The sequence below is a fragment of the Nyctibius grandis genome, chromosome 2 (assembly GCF_013368605.1).
Source record: "Nyctibius grandis isolate bNycGra1 chromosome 2, bNycGra1.pri, whole genome shotgun sequence".
NCBI classification, from domain to species: Eukaryota; Metazoa; Chordata; class Aves; order Nyctibiiformes; family Nyctibiidae; genus Nyctibius; species Nyctibius grandis.
Window position 1 is genome coordinate 80338414 of NC_090659.1, and position 17411 is coordinate 80355824.

Consider the following 17411-nt stretch of genomic DNA (forward strand, 5'->3'; position numbering starts at 1 on the left):
ACTAATTGAAGTTCTCATACAAGATAATTTTCTACTTCTAACTATAGGAAAAAAAACCAACAAAACAGGTTCAGAGTTTGACCACTGCTATTGTACAGTATGAAATCCACATTCTTGCTACGAGATGCATAATTATGTTTGCTTGTCTTTACAGAATTGTAGGAGAGAAATCAAACTTTCATATTAGTACTGCACTGGTAATGGAAAAAAAATTATTACTAGAATTAAATCTGTAACTTCATTTAAACAAAATGTTTGTAATTCAATTTATTCTTTACAAGCAGAAAGTCAAAGCAGTCATTCCTCCTACTGAAAACTCCTTAGATATAAATATAGTTATACCTTTATACCTTTTATATGCATTTTAAAAGATACTTACTGTTCTAGGAGTTGATCATATTTTCTTAAAGCATCCTTTTCTGCAATAACTGCTCTTTCTTTTTCAGCAACAGCATTATCCCTCGCTTCTCTCAAATTTCTGAAGGAACAAAAGTTATTCTGTCAAGAATCTGTTAGAAAAGAGACTGGTTTGCTTCATGAATTACTACTGACTGACCTTAACTTCAAAGCTACCTTCTTCAGTTCTCACAATGATAGAGGTGTCTGTCTATCTATATGCCTATTCATTACAAAGGCTTTATTTCAGATTACTTTCATATACACCAGCAAAGTTTCCAGTTCTGAAATTCTAAAAACAATGATCAAACCACCTATTAATATGTAGAAAAATATGAATAATTCTAGAATACTAGAAATGTAAATTACTTATTTTTTGTAGGAATTAAATAAATTTCAATAATTTTGCTTGGTACTTCACTAATAAATAGGGGAATGCTGCCCTCCTAGCTGAGATCATTCATAACTTCTATAACAGTGCAGGAAAAGATTAGTTAGGCATAGATAAACACATGTCCAAATACAACTAATTGGCTAGTTAGTCTGATATCTAGGTTACTGCATATCATTGGTGTCTTCTGGTTTCTACTGCTGGCATCATTTTTGATCTGCACAGACCCATAAAATAAACACAAACATTTTATTGCAATCAATCTTTTCCCATTTTTTAACCAAGAATCAGTCAAGACTTGCAAATTATCTCATTCTTATTTCACTGACACAAATGAGAATAGGTGTCAGTGAAATATATGAAGAATAATACATGTAGTATTTGTGTTAAAAATTATATAGGTATTAATAGTCTGTTAACCTCTAGTCTGCCTGTAGCATAACATTGCAATAAACTGTACTAAGTGGAAGTGCTGCTTAGATAGTGCTTATAAGCTGTGCCTCCATTATTTAGTGCAACACAGTAAAAGCCAATTTGCAGAGCAAACAGCAGCTGTTGAGGACCGGACGCCTACCTTGCAACCGTTTTCAAAGATTTTACTGTACTCCTGGTTTGCTCCTGTGACCTGAACACTCACTAGCATTTGGAATAGATTAGATGATCTTAGAGACTCCTCTCAATTCATTTCCTCTAAAAGGAATCCTGTTTCATGTGCTACAAATGTAGGCACAGTACCGCAAATCCAAGCACAAACTGTGAGGCAGGCAAAAATGTGGCAAGCAGCAACGACTTGGGGGTTTCACTTCAAAACCACATTTTTCATCTGAACTAAACTGTTAATGTAGACGCAACCAAGCTCTTCCCACGGAAGTTGTTTCTTCCCCTCTCCCCCACAGGAACTTTTTGACTTAAAGCAAAGTGAAATCATATTCTCAGGCAAATTTTGAAGAAGAGAGAAAAGTCAATATATAGAGGTAAATGGAAAATTATTAAGCCCATGCAAATGTCATCCTTGATCATTTTAGCCACACTAAAGGTATATCACTTTTGGATGAAAGACTATTTTCTAGACTAAAGAAATGTTACCAATGGTAATTTTCTGAACTCAAAGTAATTCATATGAATAAGAAATAGTTTCTTATGAAGAATCAACATCAGAATTACATAACAATTAACTGGCTGTGAGAGAAAGATAACAATTTTTTCTTTAAAATTGAGTTACTGGGCTACAGAATTTACCAATTAAATTCAGGGACTGTTCTTGAGAGTAGATTCTTTAAAACGGACTCATACCAAAATACAAGAACATGGTAATTAATTTTGTTAACAGTATTAAGATCAAGCATATTATGTCTCAGAGTGGGAGTGAAATGTTGTATACTTAAGACTCGAGTAACGGAAGTGGGATAAAAAAATTAAACAGCAGGAAATACACAGCAACTCATTTAGACAATAAACTACTTTGCTTAACTGAATAGCTAATCAATTGAAAATGTAATAAAAGGAAAAAGCACACGAGGTACTACTCAACCAACAAGATGACAATCACAGATGTGATGTAACTTCTAGTGAAATATTTTCAACAGAGCTAGGAAACACACTAGCGCCACTGCCAGTTTTCAGATTGTGACTGCGATTTTAAAAGGGCGAAGCACCTATCAGATGGCTGCACATACAGGCCATAAAGGACCATCAGGTATCTAGCGAGTCTATCATACAAGTGAAACTACCCTTCTAAAACGGGAAGGAATATCACCTACAGATTCATAAAGAGGTATGGGGGAAAAAAAAAAACACAACCAAAAAAAACAAAAAAAGGGGTGTGATGAGGGCAGGGGAGGGGAAGCAGAAGCACAAGGGCATCTGTATTAGCTTTTGAAATAAACCTCTTGGCAACTGCCATTTATTGCACTTCAGTTCACATCCCTAAACTATTCTAGAACGCACAAATTGGATTCCAGTCAGATTGAATCAGGTCAGAAGACGTGCTCAGGGAGAGCATCTAACATGCTCAAAACTACTAAACTGTGTTTGATCTGTGGGAACAGACTACAGCTAATCCAAAGTCAAACCTCATGCAGACGTTCATGTACCCTGTGAATTCACTCATGCTTGCTAATGCAAACATAGCCAGTGCTTACTACCACCAAAACAACTGAAACTGACCCCAAATAAATTAAGAATGAAAGCATCACCTTTTTATTGGTTCACTCCCCTCCACATTTTAGCTTCTTGAACTGATTCATCCAACTGTAAAATAAGTGCCAATAAACTCAAGGGAAACATCAGGCCCATCAGGCTTGGCAAAGTGGTAAGGAGTAAGAGCAACTGAATATTAGATTAGTTTTGCTGTAACACCATTCCATGCTTTGAGCCTGAAGATGAAACCAGCATCTTAGCTTTATTTTCAGTCACAATCAGCATCTCATCCCACCACGCAACTTCATTGCAAACTGCTTTGCTCACAACTTGGGGTTCCGTTTGTCTCACCATTGAGGGGCACCTCAGACTGGGAAGCACTGTCTTATGGTGGAATTTTTTAGTATTTTATAGAAAGAGCATACAGTAAAAATCCTTTTTTGCAAAATATAAAGTAAAATCTAAGGGATTTACATTTCAGAAGTAACTATTTCAAAATGAGGAACAAAACTTCTGTAAATTGGTTCCAGATACAAATGAAATATCTTTCAGTAGCTTTCTCAATGATATACAAACCCTTGTCAAATCTCCACCAAGAGTGGAGGTTTAAATTCATACTTTGTAATTCAAAATAGAGTTGCATACAGGAATTGGTGTGGATGTATGTGTGCATATATTTTACTCACACTTGCAAAGCTACACAATGATGTAATTTTTTTTAATTAGAACCTTTCAGTTGAGTGGAAGACAGACAGCAGGAGTCATGTTCTTTTTTCACTCTTCTAAGCAGTAACAGAACTACCTATTAGAGGAACAGATGCTGATGCCACAAATATCTTTTTACTATGGTCATTTCCTTCTCCACACAAGACACTTTCAGGACATCTACAATGAAGTTATAATGAATTACTAAAGGCTCCTCCCATTTTAAAGAAATAAAAGGGGCAAAAAACAAGCTCAAAAAGAAATCCAGTGCCAAAAGTCCAAACTCTTAGATCCCTAAAGGCTTATTCATGTGCCTAACTCTGCATGTAATTCCATGGAATTCAACAAGATGACACACATACAAAATTCAATATGCAGGTCTTTGCAGGACTAGGATCTTCTTCTTCAAAAAAACCGTTTTTATAATAATTTACAGAAAATCAATGCTTTTTTGAATCATAATGCTGTAAACAATCTCAAATAAATTTATTTTAGAAATGCATAAGTCTTATGAGGGTTTCCCCTCATTTTTTTCTGTGTAACTTTCTGCACAACACCTTCTCTTCTGGTTTCCTGGCACAGTTTCAAGATTACCCATATAGCATGACAGGTAAACCAGCACATTTTGTATTAATTAACACTATACAGCTGAACAAACTTCAAACCACTAATATTTATCTAGAACATGAATTTTAATAATACTTTTCATTGACAATGCTGGATGTCTATCATTTAATAATAAATATAACACCATATATTTACTGTACAAGTATAATTTCATTTTAGTTTTTACAAGATTCTCATCAGTTTTATAATTGAACTCAAATTCTGACATTTCGATCACCTCTCAAAGAGCCAGTCAACTAGGATTATACCTTAGCACAAAACAGTACTTGGTCATTTTTACCCTAATTAGGTTATTGCCTCCATCTTATCTACCTGTTTTCACGTTCATACATCTCTTTTGAAGTGCTTCTTAGTTGCTCAATTTCTTGATTTGTTTTCAACCTTATTTGTTCCAACTCTTCATGCAGTCTCTTTTCATATTCTGTTTTATAGTGGTCTCTGTAAATAAACAAATACACAACATAGGAATTTAAAATTAATTGCATTGGCCAAAATATCAAAACTTCAGGTACAGCTGTACAAGTACAGCAGAGCACTTCTTGATTTTACATTTTATTTTAATTCTTACTCATTTTCCTCCCAAATTGCTCGCAATACATATTAGCCTGTTTTGCTATGCAAACTGAGTGAAAATCAATCTGGAATAAATAATATTTAATTGGGAATAAATAAAAGCTTTCTGCATACTGTTTTAATTTTTCAAAGTAATTTGACATTGATTAGTCATGCAACATTATGCTAACATTCTTCCAGAAATTCTTTGTCAGCCTCTACATGCGTGTTCATATTAATTAAGCACTTAAAAAAAAATTAATTCCTTGCTTTCCAAAGTTTTCTAGCTTCTTCATCACAGGGTATGGGTTGATTAACTTGCTAACTCACAATACTGCTATGCTCCTACAAGACTTTGTTGTGTACTATTTGGACCTCATGTGGGGAAAAAACATCACAAGAAACATTGAAAGTTACATGCTGTGGAGATTTGTGAAGTCAAAAAAAACACAAGGTTTGGGAATTTATCCTGTCAATGTGACACATTAATTAACTAAAATACATACTTAAGTTTTTAAGCAGCAGGTGGCAGAAGATTCCTGGACAAAAGAATTTCATTTCAGAGTAATATTGACATCTTTTTGTAACTTTAGAAGTCCATGACAGATTGTAGGGAATCCCACAAAGAATTTCTCCTACAAAACTACAAAAAAAAGGCTTATGCTGTAAGTACTTAACAGCTAAGAAATGTTAACATTTCATAGCACCTAATTAATGTTCAAGAATAATCAATCAACAGTGAAGCAACCGGTAGAAATTACAGGTTTGGAAATAAAAGCACGTTTATTAAGAAATGTGCATTTATAACCGTAAAAGGTTTTAGATTTCTTCCGATTTCCATTTGCGTGATAGCCCATGATTTTTAGAAATCAGTACCTGAGCTGGCCAAAAACTCCTTAACATTAACTAAAAGCCCCAAAATATTTAAATGTCAGAATGCTTGCTGTCCAGGTTTTCCTGTTTTCTTTTTATTGAGACACTGAATTTCAGTTGACCCTTCAAGGTAAAAATAAATTTTTCTCCTCTTCTTCCTCAAGTGCACCACACTACAGCAAAATACTTTATGAATATCTTTGATACAACGAAGAAGTTTATAATAAAAACCCCAGACACACTGTACTGGAATGTAAGGTCCCCATCAGAAACTTTTTGCGTTCTTTATGTGTTATATGACTCAATATATAGAAAAAAAAAAGAATGCTGAAGATCAGGACCTCAGAACACAATTCTTGTGTGCAGAATCAACAAGCATCACCATTTTCTTGGTACTTAGACAATTTGCTATTACTATTACTACTTGCAAAAATAAATTTCTGTCATTACAGTAATTACACCTTCCCTCCCATGGCAAGACTGCTAAAAGTCAGGAAGGTTCACTGAAAAAACCAGAAGAATCTGGAAAAGTCTCAAACACCCACAGTGATGTCACCAGAAGACGTTTCAAAGTGATGCTTATCTTTATGATGGCTAAAATAAACAAATGGCATAGTAAAGGACATATTTCGAGTATATAGCTTGACTGCCCTGACAATGCCTTTTAATAAACATCAACTGAGTTGCCGCTGAAGCAAAGGACCATCATTTGCGATTTTTATTCCTGACCTGCTGTTAGTCTTTTGCTTAAGCAGTAATTAAAAATGTTTTTGCCTTATCAAGTTGTTTTGTCTTCTTCAGGCTGCAGGCTTTAATGAGCTTCTTTCCAGGCCTATTATTTATAAGGCTTTATACTGCAAATAAACTAAAAGTGATCTAAGCATCCCAATGCAGCTATGGAGTGTGTTTTAAGATTAAAGATAGAATCATAGAACGGTTTCAGTTGGACGGGACCTTAAAGATCATCTAGTTCCAACACCCCTGCCATGGGCAGGGACACCTTTCCACTAGACCAGGTCGCTCAAAGCCTCATCCAACCTGGCCTTAAACACTGCCAGGGAGGGGGCAGCCACAAGTTCTCTGGGCAGCCTGTTCCAGTGTCTCACCACCCTCACAGGAAAGAATTTCTTCCTAATATCTAATCTAAATCTACCCTCTTTCAGTTTAAAACCATTCCCCCTCATCCTATCACTACATGTCCTTGTAAAAAGTCCCTCTCCAGCTTTCCTGTAGGCCCTCTTCAGGTACTGGAAGGCTGCTAGAAGGTCTCCCCAGAGCCTTCTCTTCTCCAGGCTGAAGAGACCCAACTCTCTCAGCCTGTTTTCACAGGAGAGGTGCTCCAGCCCTCTGATCATCTTCGTGGCCCTCCTCTGGACTCACTCCAACAGCTCCATGTCCTTTTTATGTTGGGGGCCCCAGAGCTGGACGCAGTACTCCAGGTGGGGTCTCACAAGAGCAGAGTAGAGGGGGAAAATCACCTCCCTTGACCTGCTGGCCACACTTCTTTTGATGCGGCCCAGGATACAGTTGGCCTCCTGGGCTGCAAGCGCACACTGCTGGCTCAGGTTGAGCTTCTCATCAACCACCACCCCCTGTCTTCCCTTTTCCCATATAAAGGGAAATCTTTTGTGTTGGTCTGTGCTTACACATAAATTCCCAAGAACCGTAGCTATGAGCTGCTGCCATTCATATTGCCACAATCTCAATCTATTTTGAAGTGTGTCTTTTTTAAAATTTGGCAGGCTAATCCCTCAGTTTCCTGAAGCCTGTAATTTTTTAACTACATTACCCAATGCCAGTAGTTCTGATGGTGACCAGAAGGTGAATTATTCTTTATTCCTAAAAAACGATTCTTGGGTTTTTTTTCATCATCTTCACTCCTGAACTATAGCAACCAAATGAGATCCACATGTGAAGCGAGCATTAAAAAGCCTCAAATTCTTCAAAAGGTAGCAAATAGAAGCTTATTACCCAAACTGATGTCACCTCCATGTAGCACTGAGGACTATACAATCTCAATTAGTTGGTACAGTTTTCTCCTGGTCTACTCTTGTACCTCTCTAATTCATCTAAGAAACAAAGATTCTGTAGAGCTCTATAAGAAACCTAATACCATAGATATTTAACCCAAGAGATGGATGGTATAAATTGCTTAATAGACAGGAATCCCCACTATGGGACGCAGTCTCAGAAGATGCACACAAAGTGTATACATGTGAGTGGGAAAATGTAAAGTAAGGAGAGCTTCTGCAATATTGCAGATCACATGAAGGTTTTAAAGCACTTTGCAAAAGGATACTATTAACCCCATTTTACAAAAGAAATCCTACATTAACATTTTTACATTTTACATTACATTTTTACATTATGAAATTACTTAATTCAAAGTTTATCAGCAGGTCAGCAGCAGAACCTTGAATACAACCTAGGCTGCCAAAGCTGCAGTGCAGTCCTAAAAATGCAGCTCAATACACTGCACTGTCTTCTCTGCTATGCTATATTGTCCCTGCAAAAGACAGTAATGGTCTCTAGGGGACAGTAGACATACCTGCATTATTCATTACAGTTAATATCTGTCCTATGAAAATCAGCATCATGAAGAAAGTTACCAATACCAGGGATGTCAAGAGAGATCTGGTAACAGTGCAGAATCCCAATGACAGTATCAAGGTCTCTAAAGGTAAAGTAAGAGTCGCAGAATTTCTCTTTAGTTTGCATCCAAATGCAAGAGACAGAGACCGCTGATATTCCAGAGGACAGTGAAGCAGGCTTACACAGTATCCCAAACTGGTAGAGACAAGCTACATACGTCTCTTTCTAGGTTCCTCAAATGGAGACAGCTCTGTAAAAGTGCCTCTACATCATTATTATAGGATATGGATTTCACAGTGGTTTTCTAGAAATAGAAATCTAGCTACAAGAGTCAGTACTTACAAGCACATTTCTAGAGGAAGACTGCTCAGACCTACATGATTTTTTAAAACTCCATTTAAAAGCAAGTCTTAATTTTCTTTTTTTAAATAAAGAAGTTCCAGGTGAACATAGTTCTGATACATGCACATGTAAAACAAATTTTAAAAAAAAGTTTAAGTGACTGAATTGAAACGAATAATAGTATTAAAACAGTTCTGATATTTGCTGGAACCCCATAGCTGGTAATTTCAGTAGAGTGCTCTTCTATTTCCATTTAGATAACAATTTGTCTTTTAGTTGTATTACAGGAGAGTTATATTAGCACACTTCATCTTAGTTATACAAGGACACAAGATTTATAGATGCTGTTTGCAGTTCCATCTTCTTGATTCAAACAGAAGGCAGCAGCTGAAGAGAAGCTGAACCTACTTCATACTCTAAGCTTATTCATTCAATCCATAGGTGTTTTTTTAAGGACACTACTAATCAAAAAAAAGTGATTTTATGTCCATTAATGAAGTACATACAGGCAAATATTTGATGTAATTTTGGGATATATATTGAAATTATATTTTTTGGCATCTAGATGTAGGGAAATAACATGAACTCAATAACCTTGAATTCTGAATAAGAAAAATCTTAATGTGGTTTGAAATTGGATGATGCTTTTAGTCCTGTGATTTAGTTTTAGGTAGTCCTGTAAGGAGCAGAAAGTTGGACTTGATGATCCTTATGGGTCCCTTCAAACTTGAGATATTCTATGATTCTATGAAATTTTGTGGTATAGCATTACATACGTAGCAAGACATGTAGCTGAACAGCGTAGTGTTTGCTGTTCAACATCCCATACATGTATCTATACCAATTCAAATAGCATAAGGATTTGACACCATTTACCATTGTGGCTAGCATACAATGATCAATCTGTTTCTCAAGGCTACATTCAGAGAATCTGTATTCAAACTTGAGATATGAAAGACTGACAGCTCTAACAGCTGACATGAAACATACTATGTCCTATTTTAAACATTTGTGAAAATTAAATATATTTTATTCTGCAATAATCATTTAGCTTGCCTTTCAAATAGTCCTGTTTCTAATAAAGGTCATTTGGGGCCGGGGATATGTAACATATGCACTTTAAAGAGTTCTTCTCTCTTTTGTAATTAAATACAGTTACCTCTGTAAACTTCTAGATATATTTAAGAGAATAGTTGACATAAACTTTCAATGCTGACATCTTCACTGCTATGGTCTTGTATCAAAAATTTTAAAAAAATTTCCTGATACACATTAAGACCCAACAAAAATGTTCTGTTTCTAGTTATACAAACACGGACTAGCTTTCTGAAAGTTAAAATTATTTTTAATTAAACAGGATTTGTACAAGAAGCAAGGGAAAACAGTTAAGTAACTTGCCTACTGATAGATGTCAACACACAGTAACTTACCTGGATGCAACATATTTTTCATACATTTCTTCCCTAGCTTTTTTGGCATCCTCTAGCTGAATCTGAAGTCTCTCAAGACGATCTTCTTCATGTGCACAGCGAACACTAAGCTCCATGTTCTGGCGATTAAGATAATCTTTATCTTTTTGCAACAAGTTGAGGGATTGTTGTATGGTTGCCAGCTATAAAAGGCATTAAAAAGAACACTTTAACATGAACTTCAAGATAAGTATTTAATCTATGTACACATATTTGCAATTTCATTTTTACTCTCTTCTCCGAAATCACCTGAACCAAAAAACTCTGTTTACACTTATGTTTAATATAAGTTGGTGAAGCTTTGTGCTGAAAAAAGACTTTAATAAAATTATAATTTTATGAGTTTTCATTATTTCTTTCACCTGAAAAAGAGGTAAAGTGTCCCTCAATCTACCTCAGCATCTACATAGTACTGAAGTAATGAATAGTGATAGTACTGAATAGTTCTACGTCAGAAATACTGATGTTGAGTCTTGGTGCTGACCTGTCATCATACTGGCTACAACATTCTCAGAAACAGAAGTGAAAAGTTTAAGGGCACCAGAGTGATCATTGCCCATAAAGAAATGGTGAAACTCCTAGCTCTGGCGCCGAAGTATATCATGATTGTCGTGGACAAGGTAATATTCCAGGCCAGCACCAAGGGCAAAGAGGGTTATGCATGCCTTGTTTTGACTTTCATTTAGCATGGTGTTGCTACAGAAGGCTGAACTGATGCCAAAGTAGAAACTTTAATATTTTGTGAGTCTCCGTAACAGCCTTTCCAATCACCAGATCAGTCATCTGTATGCTCCAAGAAGAAAATGGTGTGGGAGAGAGTAGTCTCCATCTATTTGAGGTGAACACTGTCAGAAAACAGCCACAGGACATGACATAGAGCAGACTGGCCCAACTCCTTACTCATGGTAGCAAAACTCAGTTTTATGACCTTAAATAATCTTGATGTTTAAGCTCCTAAGGATGTCACATGAGAAGTTCAAGGAATGATAAATTAATAACTTATCAGAAATATGTCCCCCAAAGCTATAAAGACATCATTTGCGTGTTTTAGATAGAATTCACCCTGAGTCATAAAAGGACTAAAGGTTATTTAAGGGAGATACTCAAGTCAAATACATGAACCAACTAGTTAAACAGCTGAAAATTCGTACCAAAAAAACCCAACTCTTAGAGGCATGCTTCTCTCCATCTGCCCTCTTGCTGAAAACCACAGAGGGTGAGGTATAAAAACCTGTCCTATAGTTTGTTTTATTTAAGAAAAAAACACAATTGTCCTCTCTCTCCCAGTAACAGGTTATACATATAACCATGTATATCCAGATGTCATGGATTACTACATGAGGAAAGACATCTAGGAGTTACTACCCCTCCAACTCCTCCTCCCCTGGAATAATACTGTGTAAACACAACTGCATGCTCTTCTGATCCAGAACTTGTGATACTGTATCAGCATACACAAAAACCACCACATACCTTCCAGGAGATTCAAGTAATCACACAGTTTGAAATGGTATTTTAGTTTAAAGTAGTGCTACTTTCATTCCCTCTCAGATTAGTTTAGTATAAAATTAATGAAAAAAGCCATTGTTGCTGCTATACTGCAGTACTTGATGCATACATACAAACTTCATGTACATGACAATACTTTTTTGGCCATTGTTATATGCTGAGAACAAACCTGCATTTTGATGTCCTCTTACAATGCTAGATCACTGATGGATAAACAGCCCAACAAAGCCTTAGACTGATATAAAAGAAGAGACTATTAAAGATATTTTCTAATAGAAACTCAGTTTCTTCCCTAGTGTTTCAGAGCATTTCTATGGCTACCTGTAAAATTAGGCAGAGGAGTACTATCTTTAAAGTGGTAGTTATAACCACTATTTCATCTGTAACACTGTTATACAGAGACACTAAGCAATATGATCTCCCCTCAACTCTCTCAGGCATAACTGGTCTCATTTACTCAGCTGCCAAAGTGTTAACACACAAACATCCTCCCTTTGATTATTGCCTGCACCGGCACAGAAGTCAAGAACAACCTTCTTGTGCAGTGCCCCTTTCATATCACATTAAAAAAATAAATTCACAAATGAATTCAGAATTTCTCTGTTCCTTTTTGTGCTTCCTAGAAAGATTTCTATAAAGAAACACAGCTTAAAAGATAGTCTTATTTTTGCAGTAAAGTTGCACTGAGCTACAAACCATCTGACAATGAGTCAATGACAATATAAACTGAAAAAGTTTCTTTCTTGAGATTCAGTAAAAGCCTCTTCTCCCTCCCAAAAAGCTGTTGGAAAGTACACTTACATGCAATGATGGGAAAAATCCCTTAGTGATTCCAATAGTTTTGGATGATTCTATCTTAACTTATCACTTACTTAATGTGAGTAATTAATCCTGGAGGTTCAGTGAAGCAATCCTTCCTATAAACAATTTAGATGCAGGAATAGTGAAAATGGATACTAAGTAATGGAAGCTTGTACTGATATAAACCATCAAAAGTCCTATAGATGAAGGCAGTGCACTTGGAAACATTCTCTACATATGTCCCTTGACCCAAAAGTCATCACACATGCTCAGTAAGGGAGCCATCACTGAAAACAATTTGTGACTCTTGGATGAATGAATTAATGAACAGAGAAGCAGCAAGGGACATTTCTCTTGACCTGGCAGAGCTCTAGCTCTTGGAATATCTTTGGAGCAGCAGAAACACATTCTCCTTTGAAATACTAGTGCTACCAGAATGGCAACGACAGAGATCTGAGTGAAGTGACTGACTTAACTGGATCAGAACTCACTGGAAGCCTAACAAAGATGAGAATCCCTCTGTGCCTCAAGAGACATTTATTCATTTTCCCATCAGAAAGACTTTCAAAGACTAACAGAGACACATTAGAGAAAAACAGTCCATCAACCCTAGCAGATAGGCCTGCCCAAAAGGGAAGTAGCACTATAATTCTTCTTGTCAATAGGCAGTATCACAAAAAGAAGAGGTCCAGAATAGCAGTCTCTCTATTCCTGACACAGAACTAACTTCTGTAAAGGTGAAGTGAATGAAACTTCAGGCAACTGAACCATTATTTTACTGGAGTCACAAAGAAGAAAATCTATGTATTCTATTGATGTCTAGAAAAAATTTACACAACAGAATGTAAGCCATACAGTAGCTCTGCCCTACTCTCACTATTGGTCAGTAAGTTATAACTAGTTCTGCACCTTTTGAGGGATAGAGCATACTCACAGCATTCAGCCTTCACAGGTAAATTTTGCCCTTGGGCCTCCCAGGATCGTGAGCTTATTGGCAGAGTTCGGAAGACTGAAGCAAAGGAAGAATAAGCTAGAGACCTAGGAAAACAGCATGTACATAATGCCTAGGGAAAAATGGAAAGCACTTGACCAATGTTAAGGGAGACAGCTAACGCTGCTGTGAGGTTGGTCAGCTGTTTGAAAGATCATAGCAAGTGAGCAAGGCTTCTAATGACCAGAATCCACCTTCAAGGAGGAGGACCCAGAGAACTGTGGGTTGGTAAATCTAATCTCAGTCCCTTCAAAGATTATGAAGCAAATCCTCCTGGAAGCCATATCCACGCATACAGAGGAAAAGATGACTGGAAACAACTAGCATGGATTTACCAAAGCCAAACTGTGCCTAGCAAACTTGACAAGTAAGTTGGCTCTATGGATGGGGGATCAGCTGTCCATGTCATTTACTTGGTCTTTTGCATGGCTTTCAGCCCACTCCCATAACATCTCTACAGGAAAACTGGCAAAATATGGATTGGATAGCAAATATCATTGAACAAACTAAACATGAGCCAGAAGAGTGCCCTGACAGCAAAGAAGGCCAAGTGCTTACCAGGCTGTATTAGCAACAATGCAGACAATAGGTTGAAGAAAATTATTCTTATCCTGTGTTCAGTACTTGTGAGACTGTAATTGGTGTGCCATGTCCCATTCTGAGTTCCCCATAAAGACATACATTAACATACTGGAGAAAGACCAGAAGAGCTCTACCAAGATGGCCATGGACTGTAGCACATCATGTACAAGGGGTTGAGAGAAATGGGGGTTTTCTTTCAGCCTTCAGAAGAGAAATCTGGATGGAGAAACTCTTATTATCCCATTGGAATGGGTAGAAAGAGCCAGACTCTTGGAAGTGCATAGTGACAGAACAAGAGGCAACAGAAAAAAGCTGCAACAACTCTGATTAGATTTTACAAAAACTTTTTCACAAAGAAGGTGGACAAACACTGGAACAGATTCCACAGGCCGTGGAATCTCCACCCTTGGAGATATTCAAAACTTGACAAAGCCCTAAGCAACCTGACCTAAGTTGGCTCTGCACTGCATGGGAGGGTTGGTCCAGCTGGTCTCCTGAGGACTATGCTAACCTAAATTATTCCATGATTCTATGGATGATCCTGACAGCCTTGATTAGACAAAGAATGAAATTCCTGAGGTGAAGAAATAGACAATTACTGAGATTAAGAACTTTGTTTACCTCTTTTGATAAGTCATTTCCTTCTTTAGCTTGTACTTTGTGTAACACCTCTAATATTTCATATTTTCTTCTGAGTTCTGACAATTCATGTTCAAATACATCACGTTCACTGTTAAAATAAAGTGAAACTATTACATGCATAAAGTGTAATGAACAAGATTCCTGCACATTTGTAATTTCTCAGCCTTCTTTCAGTTCATGACACTGACTTCTTTCACAGTCACTCATAAGGCAATTAGTGACAATCTTACCTTTTCTGGTTATTAACACCTGCAATAGTATCTTATTAGATGAAAGAAATTTCTTCGTTTCTGAGTATTTAAAAAATAATCCTAAATTACAATACAATAATCCTGAATTCCTATCCTAAATTATTTAATCCTCCTCAGATTATTCTTCTTCAGTGTAACTTTGGGCTATACATTTCTCCTCTTAGCAATGAACTGTAAGTACCCTTGTCCATCCTTTTAGCTTTATCAAGCTTTTGATGCTATTTCCCATGACATTTTCTTGAATCTTTTGCAGACATTGAACTTGGATGAAAAACTAAAGCAACTTCATTCCCATCTTCCTAATCAAACAGAAAGTAATGTATACTTGTTCTCAGTTGCTACTCTCCCTTGTATACAGTCCCTTGATACCAGAGGGGGTTGTACTACTCTTCTCATGTTTAAAATATACATGACACAGCTGCAAAAATTATGTTAGTGTCCTGAATAAGAGTGCTTTCCATATGCACAAAGAAGCAGCTCTATGTCTCCACTCTATCTGACCCTGTTAGAACAGTGAAATGAATGAGCCACTATGAGCTTGCAGTTTGGAAAAAAGCTAACCAGTTTTATATTAAGCATAGCATAGCTTTAAAACTGAGATAACTTGTAGTACACCAGAACTAGAAGATTTGACATAGCATTTTTAAAGGCAGAAACGAGCCTGGAAGTGATTAAGTCCTGCAATGCTCCGAAATATCCTCATGCAGTCATGCCAACAGTGCTCTCCCCTCCCTTTTGTCTGTGCCTACCCAGATGAATACAACCTACTCTCTCAAATATAGTTTTGGCACGTTCATTCATACCTTTTTCAACTCGAGACTATTTTAAATGTACACTGTTAAACACTGGGGCCATTCACATGAAAGTTATTACAATCCACTTATTAATATGCAGTTGCACATGGGAAGCAAACCATAGCATCAATCCATCCTATTTGCAACAAGCTTCCAGGTAGATTCCAAATTTTTTTAGTACATATAGCTGTGAACAGTTATTCAGAAGACAGACCGCCTTCAAATGGCTTCGTAGCAAAGTTATTTGTGTCAGTAACCATGCCTGAGTTTATTCAGTATGAACAACTAAGGAGCTGACAGGGTGCTTTCCATTCATAATATTAATTTTTTAATCCATTCCCCAACAAATGTGCCAAAGGCCAGTTTTTTTGTACTTGCAAGCACATTGAAAAAGCCATTTGGGAGCTGGACTGTGAAGTATATGCCTATGAGTGTATTTATAAGAAGTCCATTTCCATTATTTTGCAATTGCTGTTTACGAGATGGGTATTCAAAGCATAGGCTAAAACTCTAAAATCTGTATTTTAAAAGTGAAAAGAGACACAGGAACTTCCTGTGGTTAAACCAATTCACTAAGGTAATCCTAAGATTCTCTGACAAAGAGTTCTCATAACAGCCCTTTCAAATTTAATGTTACAAGGTTATCTTAAGTTGTTAAATATCAATTCCCAAGGTCCTACCCTCTAAATTCACTGTGTAGGCACCACACAGTAGAGCACAGGGCCTTTTGTTAGATTATTGCTTTTAAACTAGGAAATAAAAGAGTACTTGTTCTAAGACGCTTGGCATCAGCAGCTCCCATTTCTTTAGTTGCAATGAAGCTGGTAGACTCTTCTGAAAACACAGTAAATCCCTAAATATAAACTTTTAGGAAGATAAATTGATGTATCAGATTTCAAAATGTTGTTCATCTTACAACTGTAACATACTACAGGAGATAATTGAACCAGTAATGGATTGAGGTAAGGAAAAGTATCTGTGGCATACATAAGCCAAAAATCAAATGAGAAACCCTAGGCAATCAAGGTTGAAGTTTATTTATGAACATTTGTACGTTAGTAGAACACTTGAACTATAGAGATACCTACCATTTTACTTTATCATAGTTCTCTTGTCTGTAATCACCTTGCTGAATCATCTGCTTGGTATCAGCCAGTTCCAGTGTTAAACGCTGGCATCTAACCTCAAGCTCTGACCGATTCCTCCTCTCGTCTTCATAGCTCTAGAAGGTAAGACATTCTGAAATGATCAAAGTTACACTGATATTTACTTAAAGCAATAATCGATTAAGTTTTGTGAAGACCTCTTACGAATATTCAAGTGGTAGTGTTTTCATTTGTTTCAGTATTTGGAAATCTAGCATACATCACAAAGTATCAGCTATAGTGATACTCAAATTATGTTTACCTTATTCTAAATAGTTGATTAATGTACCTATTTTTTCTAATGCATTTGTCCATTAGCACAACTTCAAAGACCAGTAACCCTCATATATACAGCCAGTGGTCTACAAACCTATAGGAGGAGCACAAAAGTCACACCACCTTTACAACATTTTCAAACAAGTTTCCATGTGAAGATACTTGGTGGTCCATTTGAAAAAAAATAATGAGGATTGATCATTCAGGAAGTTTGGAAACCTCTGTCATTATATGAAAAATTTCAATCACTTACTCCCAAATTGTATCTGGTAACTTATGTTTGCTAAAGCATATTATCCAAAGCCTTGGTGTAGGAAGACGGAAGGGAGGCGGA

General features: G+C 36.6%; 1 protein-coding gene across 1 annotated transcript in view; it reads right to left on the reverse strand.

Annotated features, from left to right (window-relative positions):
• Window positions 1-17411, reverse strand: part of PIBF1 (progesterone immunomodulatory binding factor 1) — a 129728-nt gene that overhangs the window by 92353 nt on the left and 19964 nt on the right. The window contains exons 5-9 of the mRNA XM_068425352.1: window positions 16745-16878; window positions 14591-14699; window positions 10048-10229; window positions 4571-4696; window positions 380-478 (exon numbers count right to left, since the gene is read on the reverse strand). Coding sequence (XP_068281453.1) covers window positions 380-478; window positions 4571-4696; window positions 10048-10229; window positions 14591-14699; window positions 16745-16878 — 650 coding nt within the window. The remainder of the gene's footprint in view (window positions 1-379; window positions 479-4570; window positions 4697-10047; window positions 10230-14590; window positions 14700-16744; window positions 16879-17411) is intronic.